This window comes from Lingula anatina, chromosome 6 (assembly GCF_051362555.1).
Source record: "Lingula anatina isolate TDL-2025a chromosome 6, LinAna3.0, whole genome shotgun sequence".
Classification (NCBI taxonomy): domain Eukaryota; kingdom Metazoa; phylum Brachiopoda; class Lingulata; order Lingulida; family Lingulidae; genus Lingula; species Lingula anatina.
This window is the reverse complement of record NC_141772.1, coordinates 4,054,456-4,070,518: the sequence shown is the minus strand read 5'-3', so window position 1 is coordinate 4,070,518 and position 16,063 is coordinate 4,054,456. Positions and strand designations below refer to the sequence as shown.

The 16,063-nt window shown below is 38.7% G+C and overlaps 2 protein-coding genes across 3 annotated transcripts; both read left to right on the top strand.

The window, feature by feature from the left end:
• The first annotated feature begins 2,561 nt into the window (after positions 1-2,561).
• On the top strand, positions 2,562-6,228 carry LOC106162374 (phospholipid-transporting ATPase ABCA3-like). The gene is made up of 7 exons (XM_087015123.1): positions 2,562-2,901; positions 3,248-3,472; positions 3,740-4,008; positions 4,457-4,700; positions 5,007-5,183; positions 5,771-5,946; positions 6,220-6,228. Exons 1-7 carry the CDS (start codon positions 2,562-2,564, stop codon positions 6,226-6,228), a joined length of 1,440 nt encoding a protein of 479 aa, XP_086871249.1.
• LOC106162371 (phospholipid-transporting ATPase ABCA3-like) lies at positions 6,142-16,021 on the top strand. Of its 2 annotated transcripts, none has more exons than XM_013539649.2 (14): positions 6,142-6,421; positions 6,781-6,898; positions 7,184-7,338; positions 8,193-8,348; positions 8,690-8,903; positions 9,080-9,329; positions 9,544-9,629; positions 10,400-11,485; positions 11,859-12,095; positions 12,666-13,040; positions 13,215-13,351; positions 13,953-14,140; positions 14,648-14,790; positions 15,080-15,280. In XM_013539649.2, exons 1-14 carry the CDS (start codon positions 6,293-6,295, stop codon positions 15,112-15,114), a joined length of 3,309 nt encoding a protein of 1,102 aa, XP_013395103.2. In that variant the 5' UTR covers positions 6,142-6,292; the 3' UTR covers positions 15,115-15,280. The 2 variants fall into 2 exon arrangements, with proteins under 2 accessions (XP_013395103.2, XP_013395102.2); XM_013539648.2 differs by having other exon boundaries at positions 6,145-6,421; positions 14,648-14,818; positions 15,080-16,021.
• Positions 16,022-16,063: the final 42 nt, after the last annotated feature.

Genomic DNA, 16,063 nt, shown 5'->3' with positions numbered 1-16,063 from the left:
ATGCAAACTAGTTTGCATCTGGCTCTTCAGCCAGTGGCGAAGGATTCCCCTGCAAATGACCTTTGTACTTGAAGGCAATGGGCACTTACAAGGTCATGCGAAGGTCACGGGTTAAATTTGACCCCATATGCTGAAAGCGCATGTGCCAATGGAGGGGGGGGAGTGAAAACAAAACATCACTTTTAGCCCACATCAATATTTCTCCATGAAATAGCCATATAACCTTGAAAATGAGGGTCAAGGTCAAATTTGACATTTGATTTGGCAGTATTGTGTATATTTTGCCTTTAAAAGCTCTTGTGACCTTGAAAAGAAGGTCAATGTCACTGAAACTGGGTCTGTGACATTTTCTTACCATAGGCTACCTATGATAATTATTTCAGATTTTTTGCGAAAAAAAAACGCGCTGAAAGAATAATAAAAACTAGACTGCAACTGGCTGAAGCCAGTGGCGGAGGATTCCCCTGCAAAATAGAGGTGGAATGACCTTGAAGAAAAAGGTCAATTGCAAGGCCATGTGCTTAACTGATCCCATATTCTGAAAGAGTATATGTGGATTAGGGGAGGTGGGTCGACAATACATCAGTTTTAGTCCAAATAACCTTGAAATTGAAGGTCAAGGTCAGATCTGACATTTATTTTGGGGTTGTTGGGTATAGGTTTGGAGTAGTTTACTATAGCATGTTATCACAAAAAATCAGTATTTCATGGAGAAACTGACAAAGTCACTATTTCTGTGACATCATAAATATTCTAAAATCTATATTTAAAAAATGTATCATGCAATCGCTACGAAAGTTCAATTGACTTTACATAAGACTATAAGGCATCATGTGCATCTAAGAACTAGGCTCTGGGCCTCCCGGTTTTTGAGATATGGGAAAGAAACCTGTTTTAAGGCAGTTTGGCCATTAGCGACCTCGACCTTGACCTACTTGCACCTACATTTGGAGATTTACCTCAGTATCATTGGCCAAAAGGTCCTTAGCCACATAGATTATACTTTAGGCATAAGTGCAATTTCAAATTTTGCAAATTTCGTCTTTAAATGTCCCTGTGACCTTGAAAAGTGGGTCAAGGTCACTGTTACTGGGTGTATAGCTTATTCTGACCATAGGCTACGTATGATAATTATTTCAATTTTTTTTTCTTGCGAAACAAAAAATTAGTGGAAAGAAAAATGCCCAAATGAACTTGAAATTGAAGGTCAATGTCAAATTTGACATTTGATGTGGGGGTGTTGGGTATATGTTTGCGGTAGTTTACTCAGCAGGTTATCACAAAAAATCAATTTTTCATGGAGAAATTGACAAAGTCACTATTTCTGTGAAATTATTAATATTTAAATATTTAAAAATCTATATTAAAAAATCTAATCAGTCAATTGTCAATATTATTAGCGACTGCACTGGATAGATCCCCAAAGCAACTTTTTACATCATCCTTGCGGCTCTGTGACATCTGGTTTACCCCCTGCCGAATGTCAACCACTTGGAGCATATCGTGCAATAGGTTTACCTTGACATGACCTACTTTCCCTAAAATTGAGTCACATGAAATAGAATTAATGTGTGACCTCACCTATGAAAGAATTTGTCAAAATGTTGAAATACTAGGAGATATTGCATTTTGAAATTTGCAAAATTTTCACTTTAAAAGGCTCTGTGACCTTGAAAATTAGGTCAAGGTCAATGAAATTGGCAGGGGCAGGGTACTATTGTTGAAAGAAAGAAAACACCGCAGGGATGACAATGCTGTTTCCACGGTTACCGAGACAGGCCACATGGGCAACCCGCAGAGACCTGCATGCTATGCCAGGGTCGATTTCGGCGACACTGAACTGCCTATACGCAATCAATATCTATTTAAGCGATCATCTAGCTACATTGTTTAATTTGATAGACCTTTGATATACCAATTAATGACCCCAACAAACCACTATCAGTGACGTTCTAGGCGTAACGTCATATTGATTAAGATATCCCATTAATCTAACAAACATGGTTGAAAGCACGTCAAGCAGAAACACGCGGTGCGCGTGCCCATGAAGTGAAGCTATGCAGTTATCGGATATAAATCGGCATTACAAACAAAATCTAATCTGACCATTTATTAAACATGATAAGCACATAAATTTCAGTTTAGATCGTGTAGTTGAACAAAGTCCATGAGATGATTTGGTTATCGAACACGACTACCGCATATTCTTTTACACATGTGACTTCACAATGTATCGCACATGAATTAATTAGTATGATTATGTTTGTACAGTATGGCGGATAACCATCACAGTAGTATATAATACCCCTGACGGTTAGTATTTCTGAGGGGGATAATAAGCGGGATTCGGATACTGACCTTAAATTAACAGGCGAATTAATCAGAATTATGTGCATTTATTTTACAGTGTGTGCGTGTGTAGGGGGCATAGAGAGAGGCTAGTCGTGCAAAGAGAGATACAGCCATTTACAATAATTATTTTAAAATTATATGAAGCAGTGAAAAAAACACGTTCAGTTTATAATGAATTGGATTTTCAGGTTACCCACCGTTTCATCACCATGACATTCCTGCGTGCCACTTGGCAGTTGCTGTGGTTACGATTCCAATACACACGGCGCCATAAGCTAAACACGTGCATCACTCTCTTGCTGTTTTGTGCAGCAATTGCCATTCCTGTTACTTACGTGTTTATCATAGATATTGGATCGGGAGTGACAACCGTCCCTGATGAAACATTCAGTCCACAAAAAGATTTCCAGTACCCGGGGGTACCCGGGGCATTTTGTTTGGGGCTTGGAGTTGCGCCCGCAACGAGCCGTGGGAATTACACCCCTACCAATTTTCTTCATTGGTTCAATATCTCTCTGGGCCGATCTACACTTAATCAGACGTTCATTGGTAAGTTAACTTGTTAAAGAGAGTTTGTGAGATTGAAAGTAAAATAGTTGAACTGCGCAAAAACCATGTTAGGCATATTTGATCATCAAAGAATTTTGAGATGAAGGAGAAGGGTGATTACCAGTTCATTGTACCAACGATCTATTTAAAGAAGCATATGACTGTGTAAAACGTATTTAAGACCACTTTATCTTAAAATGCAGTGATAGAATGGTCGATGAAGAATGTCCTCTCTTCAACGAAATTTTACTAAGTAAAATAAAGGCGCTCAGTCTCATGACAAAAAGGGATGCTCTAATAAAATATCACTTTAAAACATTTATCTGTGATCATATTTTAACCTCAGTGTATCGACTAGCCAACAGTGACGTGTTAGAAGAATTGATCGAGCAAAATGCAAAAGCATTTGATCTTGTGGGTGGGGTAGTCTTCAATGACGAAAGTTTTGACAATGGTATGCCAACCTCCAAGTTCGGATACACTATCCGCCTCCGTTCAGAACCGTCGTTACATCACACAAGAGAGTGGTTTACGAACGTCTTAAGAGCGTTCTATTTCGAAACTGGCCCTGGTAAGACGAATGTTTTTGTACTTTTGTGAATCAGGATAAAGAAGATCCGTACCTTTTTGGCCAAATTAGATAGATTTTTATTTGTATATCACATAACACGTAAAATGTACAACAGAAAAGAGAAGAGTATAATTTAAAACTCATTAATACATCTAATCCTTTCGGTAACTCATTCGTATAATAAAATTCGCATATTGCACATGTTTCAGAACCAATATATATATTTTTAGTCATCTTAAAATGTGCACATGAATTATTCATCTTCAGAATACGACAAAAATGGTTTTCTTGCCATCCAAGATGCTGTGGACAAATCTTACATCAGTATGGTATTGAATTCTAGTCACCTCGATCTCCATTTTCCTACTCGACTCAAGCGATTCCCAACGCTGGAGCACAAGACAAATAGAGACCTTGTGACTGATCAACTGAGTTACTTTTCCGAGCCCCTTGCCGCCGTTGTGATTATTGGCTGTATATCTTTAGTTTTGGAAGTTACGCGAGGAATATCATATGAAAAGGAAACGGGACTAAAAGTAAGTGTATAAGTTGGAAAGTGTACCAAAAAAATAACATTTGGTTACCTGTGTCTACAAAGGGTTCTGCCAGCCATTGAAGACAAAATACACGCCTTTCTATTCCACGGTACTGATCGGGAAGAACCAGTTACCACTTGCATACGACAACGTATATTTGTAGATAGATATGATATATTTTGCATGTGGAGGTTAGTAAAGAGCGTGTGAAAAGGATAAATAATGTGATGAGGCATGATTGCCCCAAAGAACAGTTACAAAGGTCCATAGCTTTTAAGTAATGATAGAGTAATTAACTCCAAATTACAGTATTAAACAGCCAAGTAAAGGCATACACATGCCCGTGCAGATGGTCCAATGCGATAGTGTGAGAAAACAATTTTGGATAGATTGCATACAACGCCATCTACCTTTTTGATTACTTGAAATTATGTTGTTTTATATATAGGTTCTTTTGAAAACGTGTGGCGTGCCAGACAAGGCATATTGGCTCTCTTGGTTCTTGTATTGGAGCGTACCGTACTTCATCATGATGGTCGTGGCGTCAATGCTATTTCTATCTGCTGGTTCGGGTGAAGACGGTGGTAACCTAGGCACTATCATAAACTACTATGTTGTATTTCTGTTCCTCTTGCTATACGCCACATCGACCATTTTATTGTGCTTTGTGTGCAGCTTAGTTAACTCTACAGGTAAGTTTTACTAGACATGCCATCCTTTTTGAATAAAATATGTTATTATGGAAATGAAGTTAGAACATACAGCATTTATTAGATAAAAGTATCTAAAGATTAATCTTAATTTGCTTCAATTTTACTTCTCTATCTACGATATCAACTTTTTGAATTATTTATTTTGATAAAAGCTAAAATGTACTTAAAGGCTGACCATTAGCTGTGACTAAGATGTTTTTAAAAGAATCCCTGATACTATTCATTTACATTTTTAGGAGTTGTAATATGTATTACATAAGCCATTATAATTTTCATTCTTTAAAGTTGCTGCCAAAGCGCTGATCATGGTGGTATACCTTGTCCCCGCCTGTCTAAGCACACTGTTATTTTACGAATTATTGCCGAAATCACAGAAACTCGTCATGTGTTTACTGCCAAACTTTGCTCTCAAGATGGGCGTTTTGCAGATCCTTATTTACTGTCGCTCTCCACTGAACGGAGGTAAGAATAATCGTATATCAATAGCTACGGTATTTTCCAGTCCCGATGCCTTTGACGTATATAATATCTTATTCTTTTCCTAACTTTTTTTGGAAATGAACAATTTCCGATGCAGATTCCATAAGCCCGGATGTATGTGGTTTTCCTTTGCATATAATACCAGTTACAAAATGGACGTGATGAATTGTCCATGCTGTAATACATATGTACCCGTGAATCTCAACAATTTCTCCCTATCCATGTACCTACTTGCAGGAGAAGGGGATCATTCCAGAAGTGAGTTGAACACGTTGGTGATTCAACGATATTTCATTCCTTTTCTTCTAAAAAGTCAAGGAATATATTCTAAATTACATGTTCACGAAGAAATTGCGCACGGGAGTAGGCCCTATCATAAGTGGTGCAATTAATACACAAAAAAGTCGGGGCATTCAATTGCTCAATTGTTCAATTGCTACTTTGATCATATTTTTGAGAAACCAACATGTCATATTATCCCGTGTTCATTTCAAGCCTTTTCAATGATCGAAACGTATGTTCTGACATATTTAATTTCTCTTTTCATTCTTTATATTATCTACATGCAGGCCTACGCTGGGATAATGTGATGCAGCACACGACATTTGGTGACAACTTTTCCATCGGGGAGGTCTTCATTGCCTTTGCCGTGGACATTATGCTATTCATGTTGATAACATGGTATTTCAGCCAGGTGTCTCCAGGCCCAGGTGGAGTACCGAAACCGTGGCTGTTTCCTTTACAGGTAAATTTTCCTGGTATTATAAATGTTAAAGTTATACAAGTAGCTCTTTTTAGGGCGATGGAAAGTGGTAAATTATTGACATGACGCTTAGATAAGAAACTCTCATGTTATTTTCTGAACGGTTTTGGATATGGTTAATCGTGGGGTTGATTAAAAAGCTGTTGAAATTTCCAGATATATGCCTTAGATATATAACGGCCTTACGCTCATTGTTTTCTGTTAAACTTTTTAGATTGTTTTTTGAACTAATCCTGTAATTTTCATACTACCCAGGAATATTGAATACAATTCTACCGTATCGTTGACACATTCCAAAAATAACACAACTACAAAATTTTAGTGGCTTATGCGGATTGGAAAGAAGCAGAAAGTTGGCCAAGCGCCATTTTCATCAATAAAGCAGGAGGAGGGAAGTGCTACGGAAAGTTTTCAAACTGAACGCCTACCATGGATGTCGCTGTTCAGGCTGACAAAAGTATATGTTTTCATTTTCTTTTTACTTTATAAATTTTTACATGTCTATGTATAAATATGTATGTGCTTTCATTTTCTTTTTACATTATAATTTTTTCACTGTGACGTATTCTTAAGTGGTATGGCATGTACCATGGGGCCCAAACAAAAAGGTCTTTGAAACGTATAATGGGCGGATTTAGTGGAAGAGGGCTTATCCCTTATCCCTTTCCCCAATGTTTCGTTGAAATGACGGATTCATTCCCTTTGCAAAAATGGAGAAAAAAATGCATCTTATTCATCCCAAATATTCTACGTATCAATCATGCATACAGCAACAATGCTCATGAAAGTGCATGTTCCTTATTACTCTATCATAAGGTTTACGGAAAGCGAAATGTTGTCAACAATGTGACCCTGGACTTGTTTGAAGGCGAGACACTGGCTCTTTTGGGTGGAAATGCTTCGGGGAAGTCGACACTTCTGCAGATGATTACAGGTAGCTGTCACACATTAAGGGATCATGACAAAGTGTCATTTAATTTTCTTTCTGACTTTGTAGATGGCATAGGTATTGAATTATTGAGAGTACATAATTGAGGTCAGATTTTTTTTGGCAAACTTTCTTTTGACACTGCAGTTTTCATAACTTTGGATCTCATTTGCATATCTATCTTGACGTTAGGATCTACAAATATACGTAATAAGGTCCAATACTGATATAACGCATACTAAAGAATACCACTTGCGTGATTTCTTTTGTCTTATTAACTGATTTTTTCAGGTTTGCTCCAGCCTACGTCTGGAAGTATTCACGTGTGCCCCGGCTCAGCACCAAAAGATATCTCAGCCATTAGGGATCGTATCGGTCTGTGCAGACAGCAGTCGGCGTTGTTTGATTTTCTCACTGTGGAACAGCATCTGGTGTTTATTGCTAAGGTGATATATTGCAAATTGGTACCTGTAAATACAAGCACACTAGAAAACGTATTACGTGTGTGGTTCATTTATAGAATTCACAACCTATGTGCAACGTTTTACTAAGGGTGGAAATTATGGGCGGCGGTTTATACAAAAATTAAAAACACGATTAGTCGTCGTAGTTATCAAAATAGACGAATTAAAAACACGATTAGACGTCGTCGTTATCAGACCAGACGGCAAAATACGACAAGTCGTCAAAACGCAACTAGAAGCCAAAACTCGATTTGACGCTAGATGGCGCTCATGTCAATGGTCTTGGCTACCCTTGCGCCGACTTCACAGTCAATGCCGCGAAAATCTGACACTGACAATTAAGTGCTTAATTTGTGATTGACAGATTGAGGAGAGTTGACAGATGTTGTACTATAGTAGGCTAGTATGTGATAGATACAATACGAGTCGCAGAGCTGTACGTGAAATATTACGAGTGTATTGTCGAGCCGCAGGCGAGTGTTGTATCTGGCTTAAACCACGGCCTCTGGCTACTACACTGCCCTTGCGATATTTTACTCATACATGTTAGGGGCCCTTGTGGTCACTTAGTCCTGTGTTGGACGTCCCGGATCCCCCCCCCCCCAGCTCCCCTCGACCTAAGTGTTAACACCTGCGCCTACCCCGGTGTAAAAGGTGTATTAGTGTGATCATATGTGTGGAATTTCATATATATATGTGGAGCTGGAGGGGGGGGGGGTTGATCTTACCTGTTGATCTCTCTCTCTCTCTCTCTCTCGCCGACACACACACCCACGCACAGCTATTTAATAGTTCCTTTCTTTTTCAGTCGTTAATTTTTTTCAAATTATTTTCAGCTCCGTCGTATGGAAAGCCAAAACATAAAGGCACAGCTAAACCATCTTCTAGACTTGTTGAATCTAGAAAACAATCGTTATACAATAGTGAAATTTCTCTCCACTGTCTCAAAAAGCGCTCTCTCTTTGGCTTTGGCGCTCATGGGAAACCCAAAGGTAGGTCTTGGGTGGAAATGACGTCGTCATATGACGTATGGCGCAATAAAATGACGTTGTCACATGACGTAAGACATTATAAAAATTGCACAGACAAAATTGCTTTTGGTTTGACATTTGAGAAACAAATGAAGATAGTGAGTATATAATGACGATTTTGCCGGCATTCCATTAGGATTTTTGAGAGTATTCATGAAGTTTTCTGATCAGTTTATAATTCAAATAAATGGGACCTTATCTATAATAAACCGAGTATCCTGTCCAGCCTTTTTTCATTATTAACAAAAACGGTTATACACGTACTACCCTAAGAGCCATGTCAAATGGTTTTATTATTCCAGGTAATAGCCTTAGACGAACCGACTCAAAATATGGACCCTAGCATGCGACAACATGCATGGGAGGCCATTAACCAGTCTAAGCAAGCGGGTTCTGTGATAGTTCTCAGTACACAGAGTATGCAAGAGGCGGAGGCCCTGGCTGACCGCATTGGGGTTCTGCAGAACGGATCTCTAGTGGCTTGTGGCACCATGGCGGAGTTGGAGGGAAAATATGGTAAGATGTTGTTAATGTTCACCGTGACCTCAAGCGTGGAATATTAATCGATATGTGGTTCCGTGTTTGTAAAATGAAAAACACGCATGAGATGCAAATTAACAATGCAACAAACAACGTGACAAACAGTATAGTGCTTTCTTCATTCTATTTTATCTTATTGCACTTTATTTCAGAAAGAACGTACGTTTTGCGCTTGGTGAAAACCAATTTTTGTCGATCTGAAACCATTAAGAGAATTATTGAAGACGGTATAGAAGGTGCACGAATTATGTCAGAAACAGAGTCCGAAATACGAGTTACATTACCGAGATCTGAATCGCCGAAGTTTGCAGCAGTTTTCGAGCAATTGGACGAACAAAAAGCTGCCCTTGGACTGTCTTCGTATGGAGTTAGTCTTGCAACGCTTGATGAAATATTTTTACGGTACTTGAATAATAACTACATTTGTCTGAAGTAGTTCCTACCTTTGAAACCTGCCTGTAATGAACATGATTTTTTAAGTATTTATCGATTTAGTTTCAAGTGTTCCTGTGTTTGTACATATACATGTATTTTTTGTATCGAAAAATATTTGTGTGCACACGTTGAGTCAGATTGCGTTCAGTAGATGTATATCTGTTGTGGAATTTCTTCGTAGTATTGCCAAAGAATTGGAGATGGAAACCACCACAACTAGTACCACTTCCGTTGAATTAACACAGAGTGGATACCGGCTTCTCACGCGTAAGTGTATGGCAAATATGTTGATGATGATGATGATGTTGATAAAAATGATGATGATGATGATAGTCGTATTCACAAAATATGACGAAATCTAGAATTTTCTCGCTGATTGCCACTCGTGGAAGATCTGTAAATGGTGCCAATATCATGCGCATTTCTTAAAAAACAGAATGGACAGAAAACAAATAATATATACACATATATACTCAGTGTACAGCAATTTATTATTTTCTGAATTTAATTTATAATATATCATAGGCATCTAGTAGTTTTCGTGGATTTAAGTCAAAGGTGCCCAGCGTAAGATTTTCTCGCGAAAATCTCGTACCCTGTACTTAACGAATTTCCCCAATGGTTAATGGTGTTTTTAAGACTAACCAACATTTAATCCATCTTTCCTGACACTCGCCGTAACTCCGTAGAAATCCTTAAGCGTGGTTTTCTAAATTCCACCATCACTTTCAGTACTCACTTCTGTATTGCGCGCAATTCTAAACTGTGTCAGAGTTCGTCAAGAAGTGATGAATTGGATTATTTTTGGCGAAATTAATGCAAGTGCCTTTATCTGTATAAATGTTAAAAAGTATTTCTTATCTTTAGATAAGTTCAGTTAGAAGTGGTTTATGTATTTCAAGTAATATAAAAAAACGTGTTTAAAATCTTACGCTTTGCCACATGAAGATATAATATCGCGCATTTCTCATTTACAATTTATTTATGTAACACAACCTTGCTTCGATTTCCCTTAACTTCCGTTCCTCATTTCTCAGGGAAGAAGCTGGGTCGGCGCAAGTTCAAAATACTTCCATTAGGTTTGGCCCACCTGCTACACGAGTTTTTCAGCATGTTCTGCGTGCATGCAATAGTCTCGTGGCGCAGACGCTGGCTCACGTGCTCCCAATTAATACTACTGGTGATCGTCGCTTTGCTGACCTCCTGCAATCCTGAAGCCTTCTCTCAATCCGCTCTGGCTGGCCATATAGCTGATAACAACGTAGATCTTCCAATCACCATCCACGCAATGATTAATACACCCAAAGATCCTTTCATCGCGACAGTGGCAACTGATGACTCTCCATGGGCAAGGAACATCTCAGGGGTGTACAGAAACGTGGTAGCCACGGTGACCAAGTCACCATCATGGAACCAAACTGTGGATCAATTCTTGCTGGACACTCAACGTAAAATCGACTCGATTCAGTTTGCAAATGAGTATATGATTGGAGTAAGCTATGAAACTGACGAAGATGGATGTAACATAAGCACTGGGCTTTACAACGGCTACGCCTATCACAGCATGCCACTAGCTCTCAACCTTGTCAACAATGCCCTGCTGAGGTACCTTGCCGGAGACGAGTACTCCATAGCGGTCAACAACCACCCTTTGCCGTCGTACGATCGCCACATGGATAACGATCTCATGGATGGCGAAGATGACGTCAGTGGAAATGATTCATGGAAGTGGTGGCCCCCTATAATCAATTTGACCTACACGTGCATTTTCCTGTGCGTAATGTCAGCACTTCTTGGCTCCTTCGCCATCAGCCCGGTTGAAGAACGCACCAACGGGACCAAGCTTCTGCTCTTCGTGTCCGGCTCCACGGGTATGACGTACTGGTTGTCTAGGTGTTGTTGGGATATAACGATTTATTCGGTACCTGTCATATCGGTGATTGGCTTGGTATTAGCTGGACAGACATGGCCCTTGTACATAGCCGACAGACAACAAGAAACACTAATCATTCTGGTAGTGCTTTTCGGGTGGGCCACTTTGCCATTGACCTACTTGCTGGCATTTAAATTTGACACTGGTTTGACTGCCTCGAGGTACATCATGATTACGTTTACAGCAGTAGGTTGGTTCATTTCTTTTTCCATATCTTTTTTTCCTCAAACGCGTGTTGGCTCCCCTTTTTGAGACCCAAATTTGTTATGTGTGTAAGCACCCAATCAGTGGAAATTTATTTCAAATATCCCACTTATTATATGAAAGAATCATGATGCAATTACATTTTACACAGTTCTACTGAGTTATTAAGAACGTTGCTCTCGTTAAAACAATTTCAAGTCACATACTGTTTTGCAAGTCATGTCCAAATTTTCTACATACATTTTTCTTAAGTCAAGCATCTCATATGGACTATCTTTGTTAAATACACATTTTACAATTTAAAATCGTAAACATATGTTTAAACATATGTCGCTTAAATAAGATTTCCTGTTTTGAAGGCGCCTATTCTATCGTCTTGAAAGTTTTGATCCTCTACATTGTTCCGTACCGACTACTACAAGTGGCGGAAATGGTGACGTCATTTTCCTATCCGGAAATAACGGATTGGGTCTTCACAGTGTTGTTTCCTCCCTTCAACTTGGTCGGCGGACTGTTGAACTTCTATATTAATGACTACAACTCTCGATACTGCCTCCATAGCAACACAACTATGAGCCAAATGCAGTGCAACCTAGGTAAGTACTGAAGTACTGATACGTGGTTAATGGTTGCAAGAGTTCAAGGAATAATAACTCTTCGTTTTGGCCAAAAACCGAATTTTCCTGGGGTAAACAACATACTTAGTTACAAAGTTCGTCCCTGATTTTTTTCTAAAGAGTTTGTTTTTGTTATAATCTCTTAAGAGATTACATCAGAATATAGCCATCAATGGAGGTCACGTAGTCTAAAGATGAGCTCAGATATCAGAATAATAGCTTTAACTGCCCTTTTTATGGTAAAACAGAATATATCATATTTCTATGAGTTTTTCACAATGTTTTTATTGTGAAATATAGATCTCATACGAAGAGTTATTATCCCTTTATTGACATTTGACCTTTTAATATTGACCAGACCCAGCGCAGATTCCTATATTTGATAAAGATCCCTATATTGGATTGACCAGGGGTCTGTTTAATGAAAGACCTTAAAAATTTTGAGTTTGAAACTTTGATAACAAAATTAAAGATTTTAAACAAGCATATTTTGCACTTTACTGAGAAATAAGTACCAGCATTTTAGATTGAGTATTCTTTGTTGTTTAGGCCGCTGCGTCGAGTGGAATAAAAACCAAACCTCCATTCCCTTAGAAAACAGAACTTTATACTTCTGCATGCCACATGTGGACAACACGCTGTCCTTCCAGAATCCAGGCTTCGGAAAACACGCCCTCTTTCTCTTCATCCAAGGTTTTGCCTTCCTCGTCATTTTGATCATCGTTGAAACGCATGTGCTTACCACGTGGTACAAGGTGCGTCAAACAAAAGGCTTTCGGACCTCTATCTCAAGCGAGACGTTTCAATACTCATACGGAAGCACCAGTCGCTCTAATATGACCAATACCCTCAAAAGCGAACAAAGTAAAATAAAGACTGCCCAGCCCTTTGATAAGGGTCCAGTTCAAGTGTCAATACGTAAGGGTGAGTCATCTTCGCTACTCGTCCTATTCATACCTTCTAATATGCTTTGTCGTTCTCTCCTTGCTCTGGATATCGATTAAAAAATCATTTCCTTTTGCCATTGTACTTTTCATATCTGGAGTATTATATGGTACAAATTATAACCATACAAATGATTACCAAGTTTTTTTTCAGGCGAAGCCATTGGAATACTTGGCCTTGATGACCGCGGCAAAGAAACCCTGTTCAGGATGCTCACGGGTGATGTGCTGCCATCTGACGGCACATCATTCCTGGAAGGTGTGACATTTGACAGCTATAATGGAAAACAGGTTTGTGCAGTCCTCTGAGGACACGAACTTTCAAGTAACGTAATGAAAAACTGATTCTAAAAGATGAAAATATTAGTAGTATGTTTGGCCCGATTATAAACACTATGTACGACACGAAACCGCACTTCATTGTCAATGTGGCTTTGCAACCTGGCGGTATGGCTGTGTAATTTGAAATGTGATTTATTTTTTATCTTGATCTGTAGATTATTATTTTTGATTCCATGTCTTCCTAACTTATATGCTGTAAGATGTGTTTGGCAATTAAAAAAAATTGGTCACGTACGGAGTAATGGCGGGGGATCGTAATGAGTGAGTTCGTTCTGACGGAAATTAAATTCAAAATTAATCTCAGAAAAATATAATGTACGTTTTTAATGAATAAAAAAGTAAAGCAGACAGGAACATAATTAGAAAAATGTCGGAAACCCGAACAAATTATTCGACAATAATTATCTTAAGCGGGACACAAAGAGGATTTGCCTGTCTCTTCGCCAAATTTGCTTTAAGTACATATAATCTTTATCCGTGTATTATATGTGTAATTGTCGAAGAATGAAGAACCTTCTACGTCGCACGACAAAAACTTCTCCCAATCCAGGTCCGCCTCCATGTTGGCTACTGCCCCAAATCGTGCTCTCTGATTGGTGAACTGACGTGTCGAGAGATGCTGTACCTGATTGGTCGGTTGCGAGGAGTCACAGAATCTGTTCTGGAGCATGTGATTGATGACGTCATAGAATGTTGCCTTCTCACCAGTCAGGCCGATGACGTCATAGATAGTTGCAGGTGGGTTGTATGGTGTGCAAATGTTTTAGGACAAGTAAAAGGGCCGTTTCGTATTGGGAATTACAAACGTACAAGTGTGACGTCATCTAAAATGCTTTTACGCGTAAGAATGATATACATGTACTAGTCAAATGAATATTAGTAATTTGCGTTCCTTGACGTCATTATTGAAAAAAGCTGTTTCCTTAACCACCAATCGCCCTGCTAGTTTTAGACTCTTTCCCATTAGAGAGGAAGACGTCGAGTGACAAATTTTGCTTGATTTTCTTTTGAATATTGCCCAGTTTATAAACATTTCCACTTGTACTGAGAACTGTATTTTCCAATTATATACTTCAATCATGATGCCTACAAAACATGGTGCAAAATCGTAAAATAATATATTTGTATTTATAATTAGCGGTCGAGTTGAAGAGTGTGTACACCATACGTATTCTTGGCCTTACCAGGTCGTCGTTTACGGAGACGGAATTTTCAATGCACTTTTTTGCCTATTTTTTCTGACAGTGCTGGGACAAAGCGAAAATTAAGCACAGCAATCGCGTTGATTGGAAAACCAACCATTATATTTCTGGATGAGCCGACAACAAGTGTTGATCCATTGTGCAGGAGAAAGATATGGTCAGTTCTGCAAGAAATACGTCGACAAGGTACAACGCTGGTATTGACCACCAACAGGTTTGTGTGGATTCTCCCTTGCCCCCGATCTAGACCATTCAAGTCTTGTACCCTGTATACAGCTTTTAGTGACACGATAATGCCAGAGCAAAATGAGATTTTACTTTCATCATAAATCATAACTTTCTATGAGCTTTTTAACCAGGTTTCTGATAACCACCGGTACTACAAATGAGATACCCAGAAAGTACCCAGTACCCAGAAAGTAAAGCGTTAGTGTTTTTATTTGTTTATTTTAAAATACATGTTTATATATTTTAGCACTGAAGAAAGTGAAATGCAGTGCACTCGAGTGACAATAATGATAGATCAGCGCTTTGTCACTATGGGCAGTCCACAGTCGCTTAAAAATGCGTACGGGGACGGCGTTAACATTGAAATACGTCTGACAGATGAAGAGGAGATTGATACCGAGGATCTTATTTCTTTCATAACTTCGCGCCTGCCTGGAGGACACGTGACCAAAGAAAACAACTTTGTTATAAGTTTTAAAGTCTTAAACGAACATATCCGTTGGGGCCAACTCTTTCAAACACTTGAGGAGGCTAGAACCCGCTTTACGATGGTAGATTATAGCATCCAGCAGTGTACTTTGGAGGCCGCTTTTCTCCATTTGTCGCGTTCCTTTGTTGCACCTACAAGCGTTGACCACAGCGAAGGAACACGTAGCTTTGTGTTGTAAAGTGGTTTTATGGCAGACATATAAGAGCGTCTGCATTAGAACATTCTCTAACCAGTCACCTTTGGGTACTATATTAAAAAAAAGTAAGATCCGCGTTTTGTTTTCATTAAAAGGAGCACACCTGTCAGGAGAATAGAGCCTTTTTAAAGTATAATTATACTTCTCACTGTACTCGCACTTTAATTTGTACCATGGAAATACAGAACCTCTGGTTGAATCAAAATTTAGGATCAATGTCAAAATGAATAAAGAAATCTAGACAGAAACGCGGGGTAAGTTGGAAATGAGAAACGCGCAAAAATAAATTCAGAACACCTGGTCGGGTCAGAAAGGTTTTGAAATATCAAGGTGAAGAGTCAAAGATACTAGAATCTTTAACTACCCTGCGAAATAAAAATATCAAAAATTAAATATAAACTTAAAGTGAAACAACAAACTCGTCACTATTAAAAATCTATTAAAATTGTTTTTTATGAAATAAATTTCCTTTATGATAGAATAAGCTCACCCATTTTTGCTTTCCCGTTTATTGATATGAACTTAAGTCTTCTGGATTGCAATTG

Coding starts and splice junctions, on each gene's coding strand:
- LOC106162374 (XM_087015123.1), top strand. CDS start 2,562: ATGACATTCCTGCGTGCCACTTGGCAGTTGCTGTGGTTACGATTCCAA. Junction 3,473..3,739: donor CTATTTCGAAACTGGCCCTG/GTAAGACGAATG, acceptor ATTCATCTTCAG/AATACGACAAAAATGGTTTT. Junction 5,184..5,770: donor TCGCTCTCCACTGAACGGAG/GTAAGAATAATC, acceptor ATCTACATGCAG/GCCTACGCTGGGATAATGTG.
- LOC106162371 (XM_013539648.2), top strand. CDS start 6,293: ATGCGGATTGGAAAGAAGCAGAAAGTTGGCCAAGCGCCATTTTCATCA. Junction 14,141..14,647: donor GACGTCATAGATAGTTGCAG/GTGGGTTGTATG, acceptor TTTTTCTGACAG/TGCTGGGACAAAGCGAAAAT. Junction 14,819..15,079: donor CTGGTATTGACCACCAACAG/GTTTGTGTGGAT, acceptor TATATATTTTAG/CACTGAAGAAAGTGAAATGC.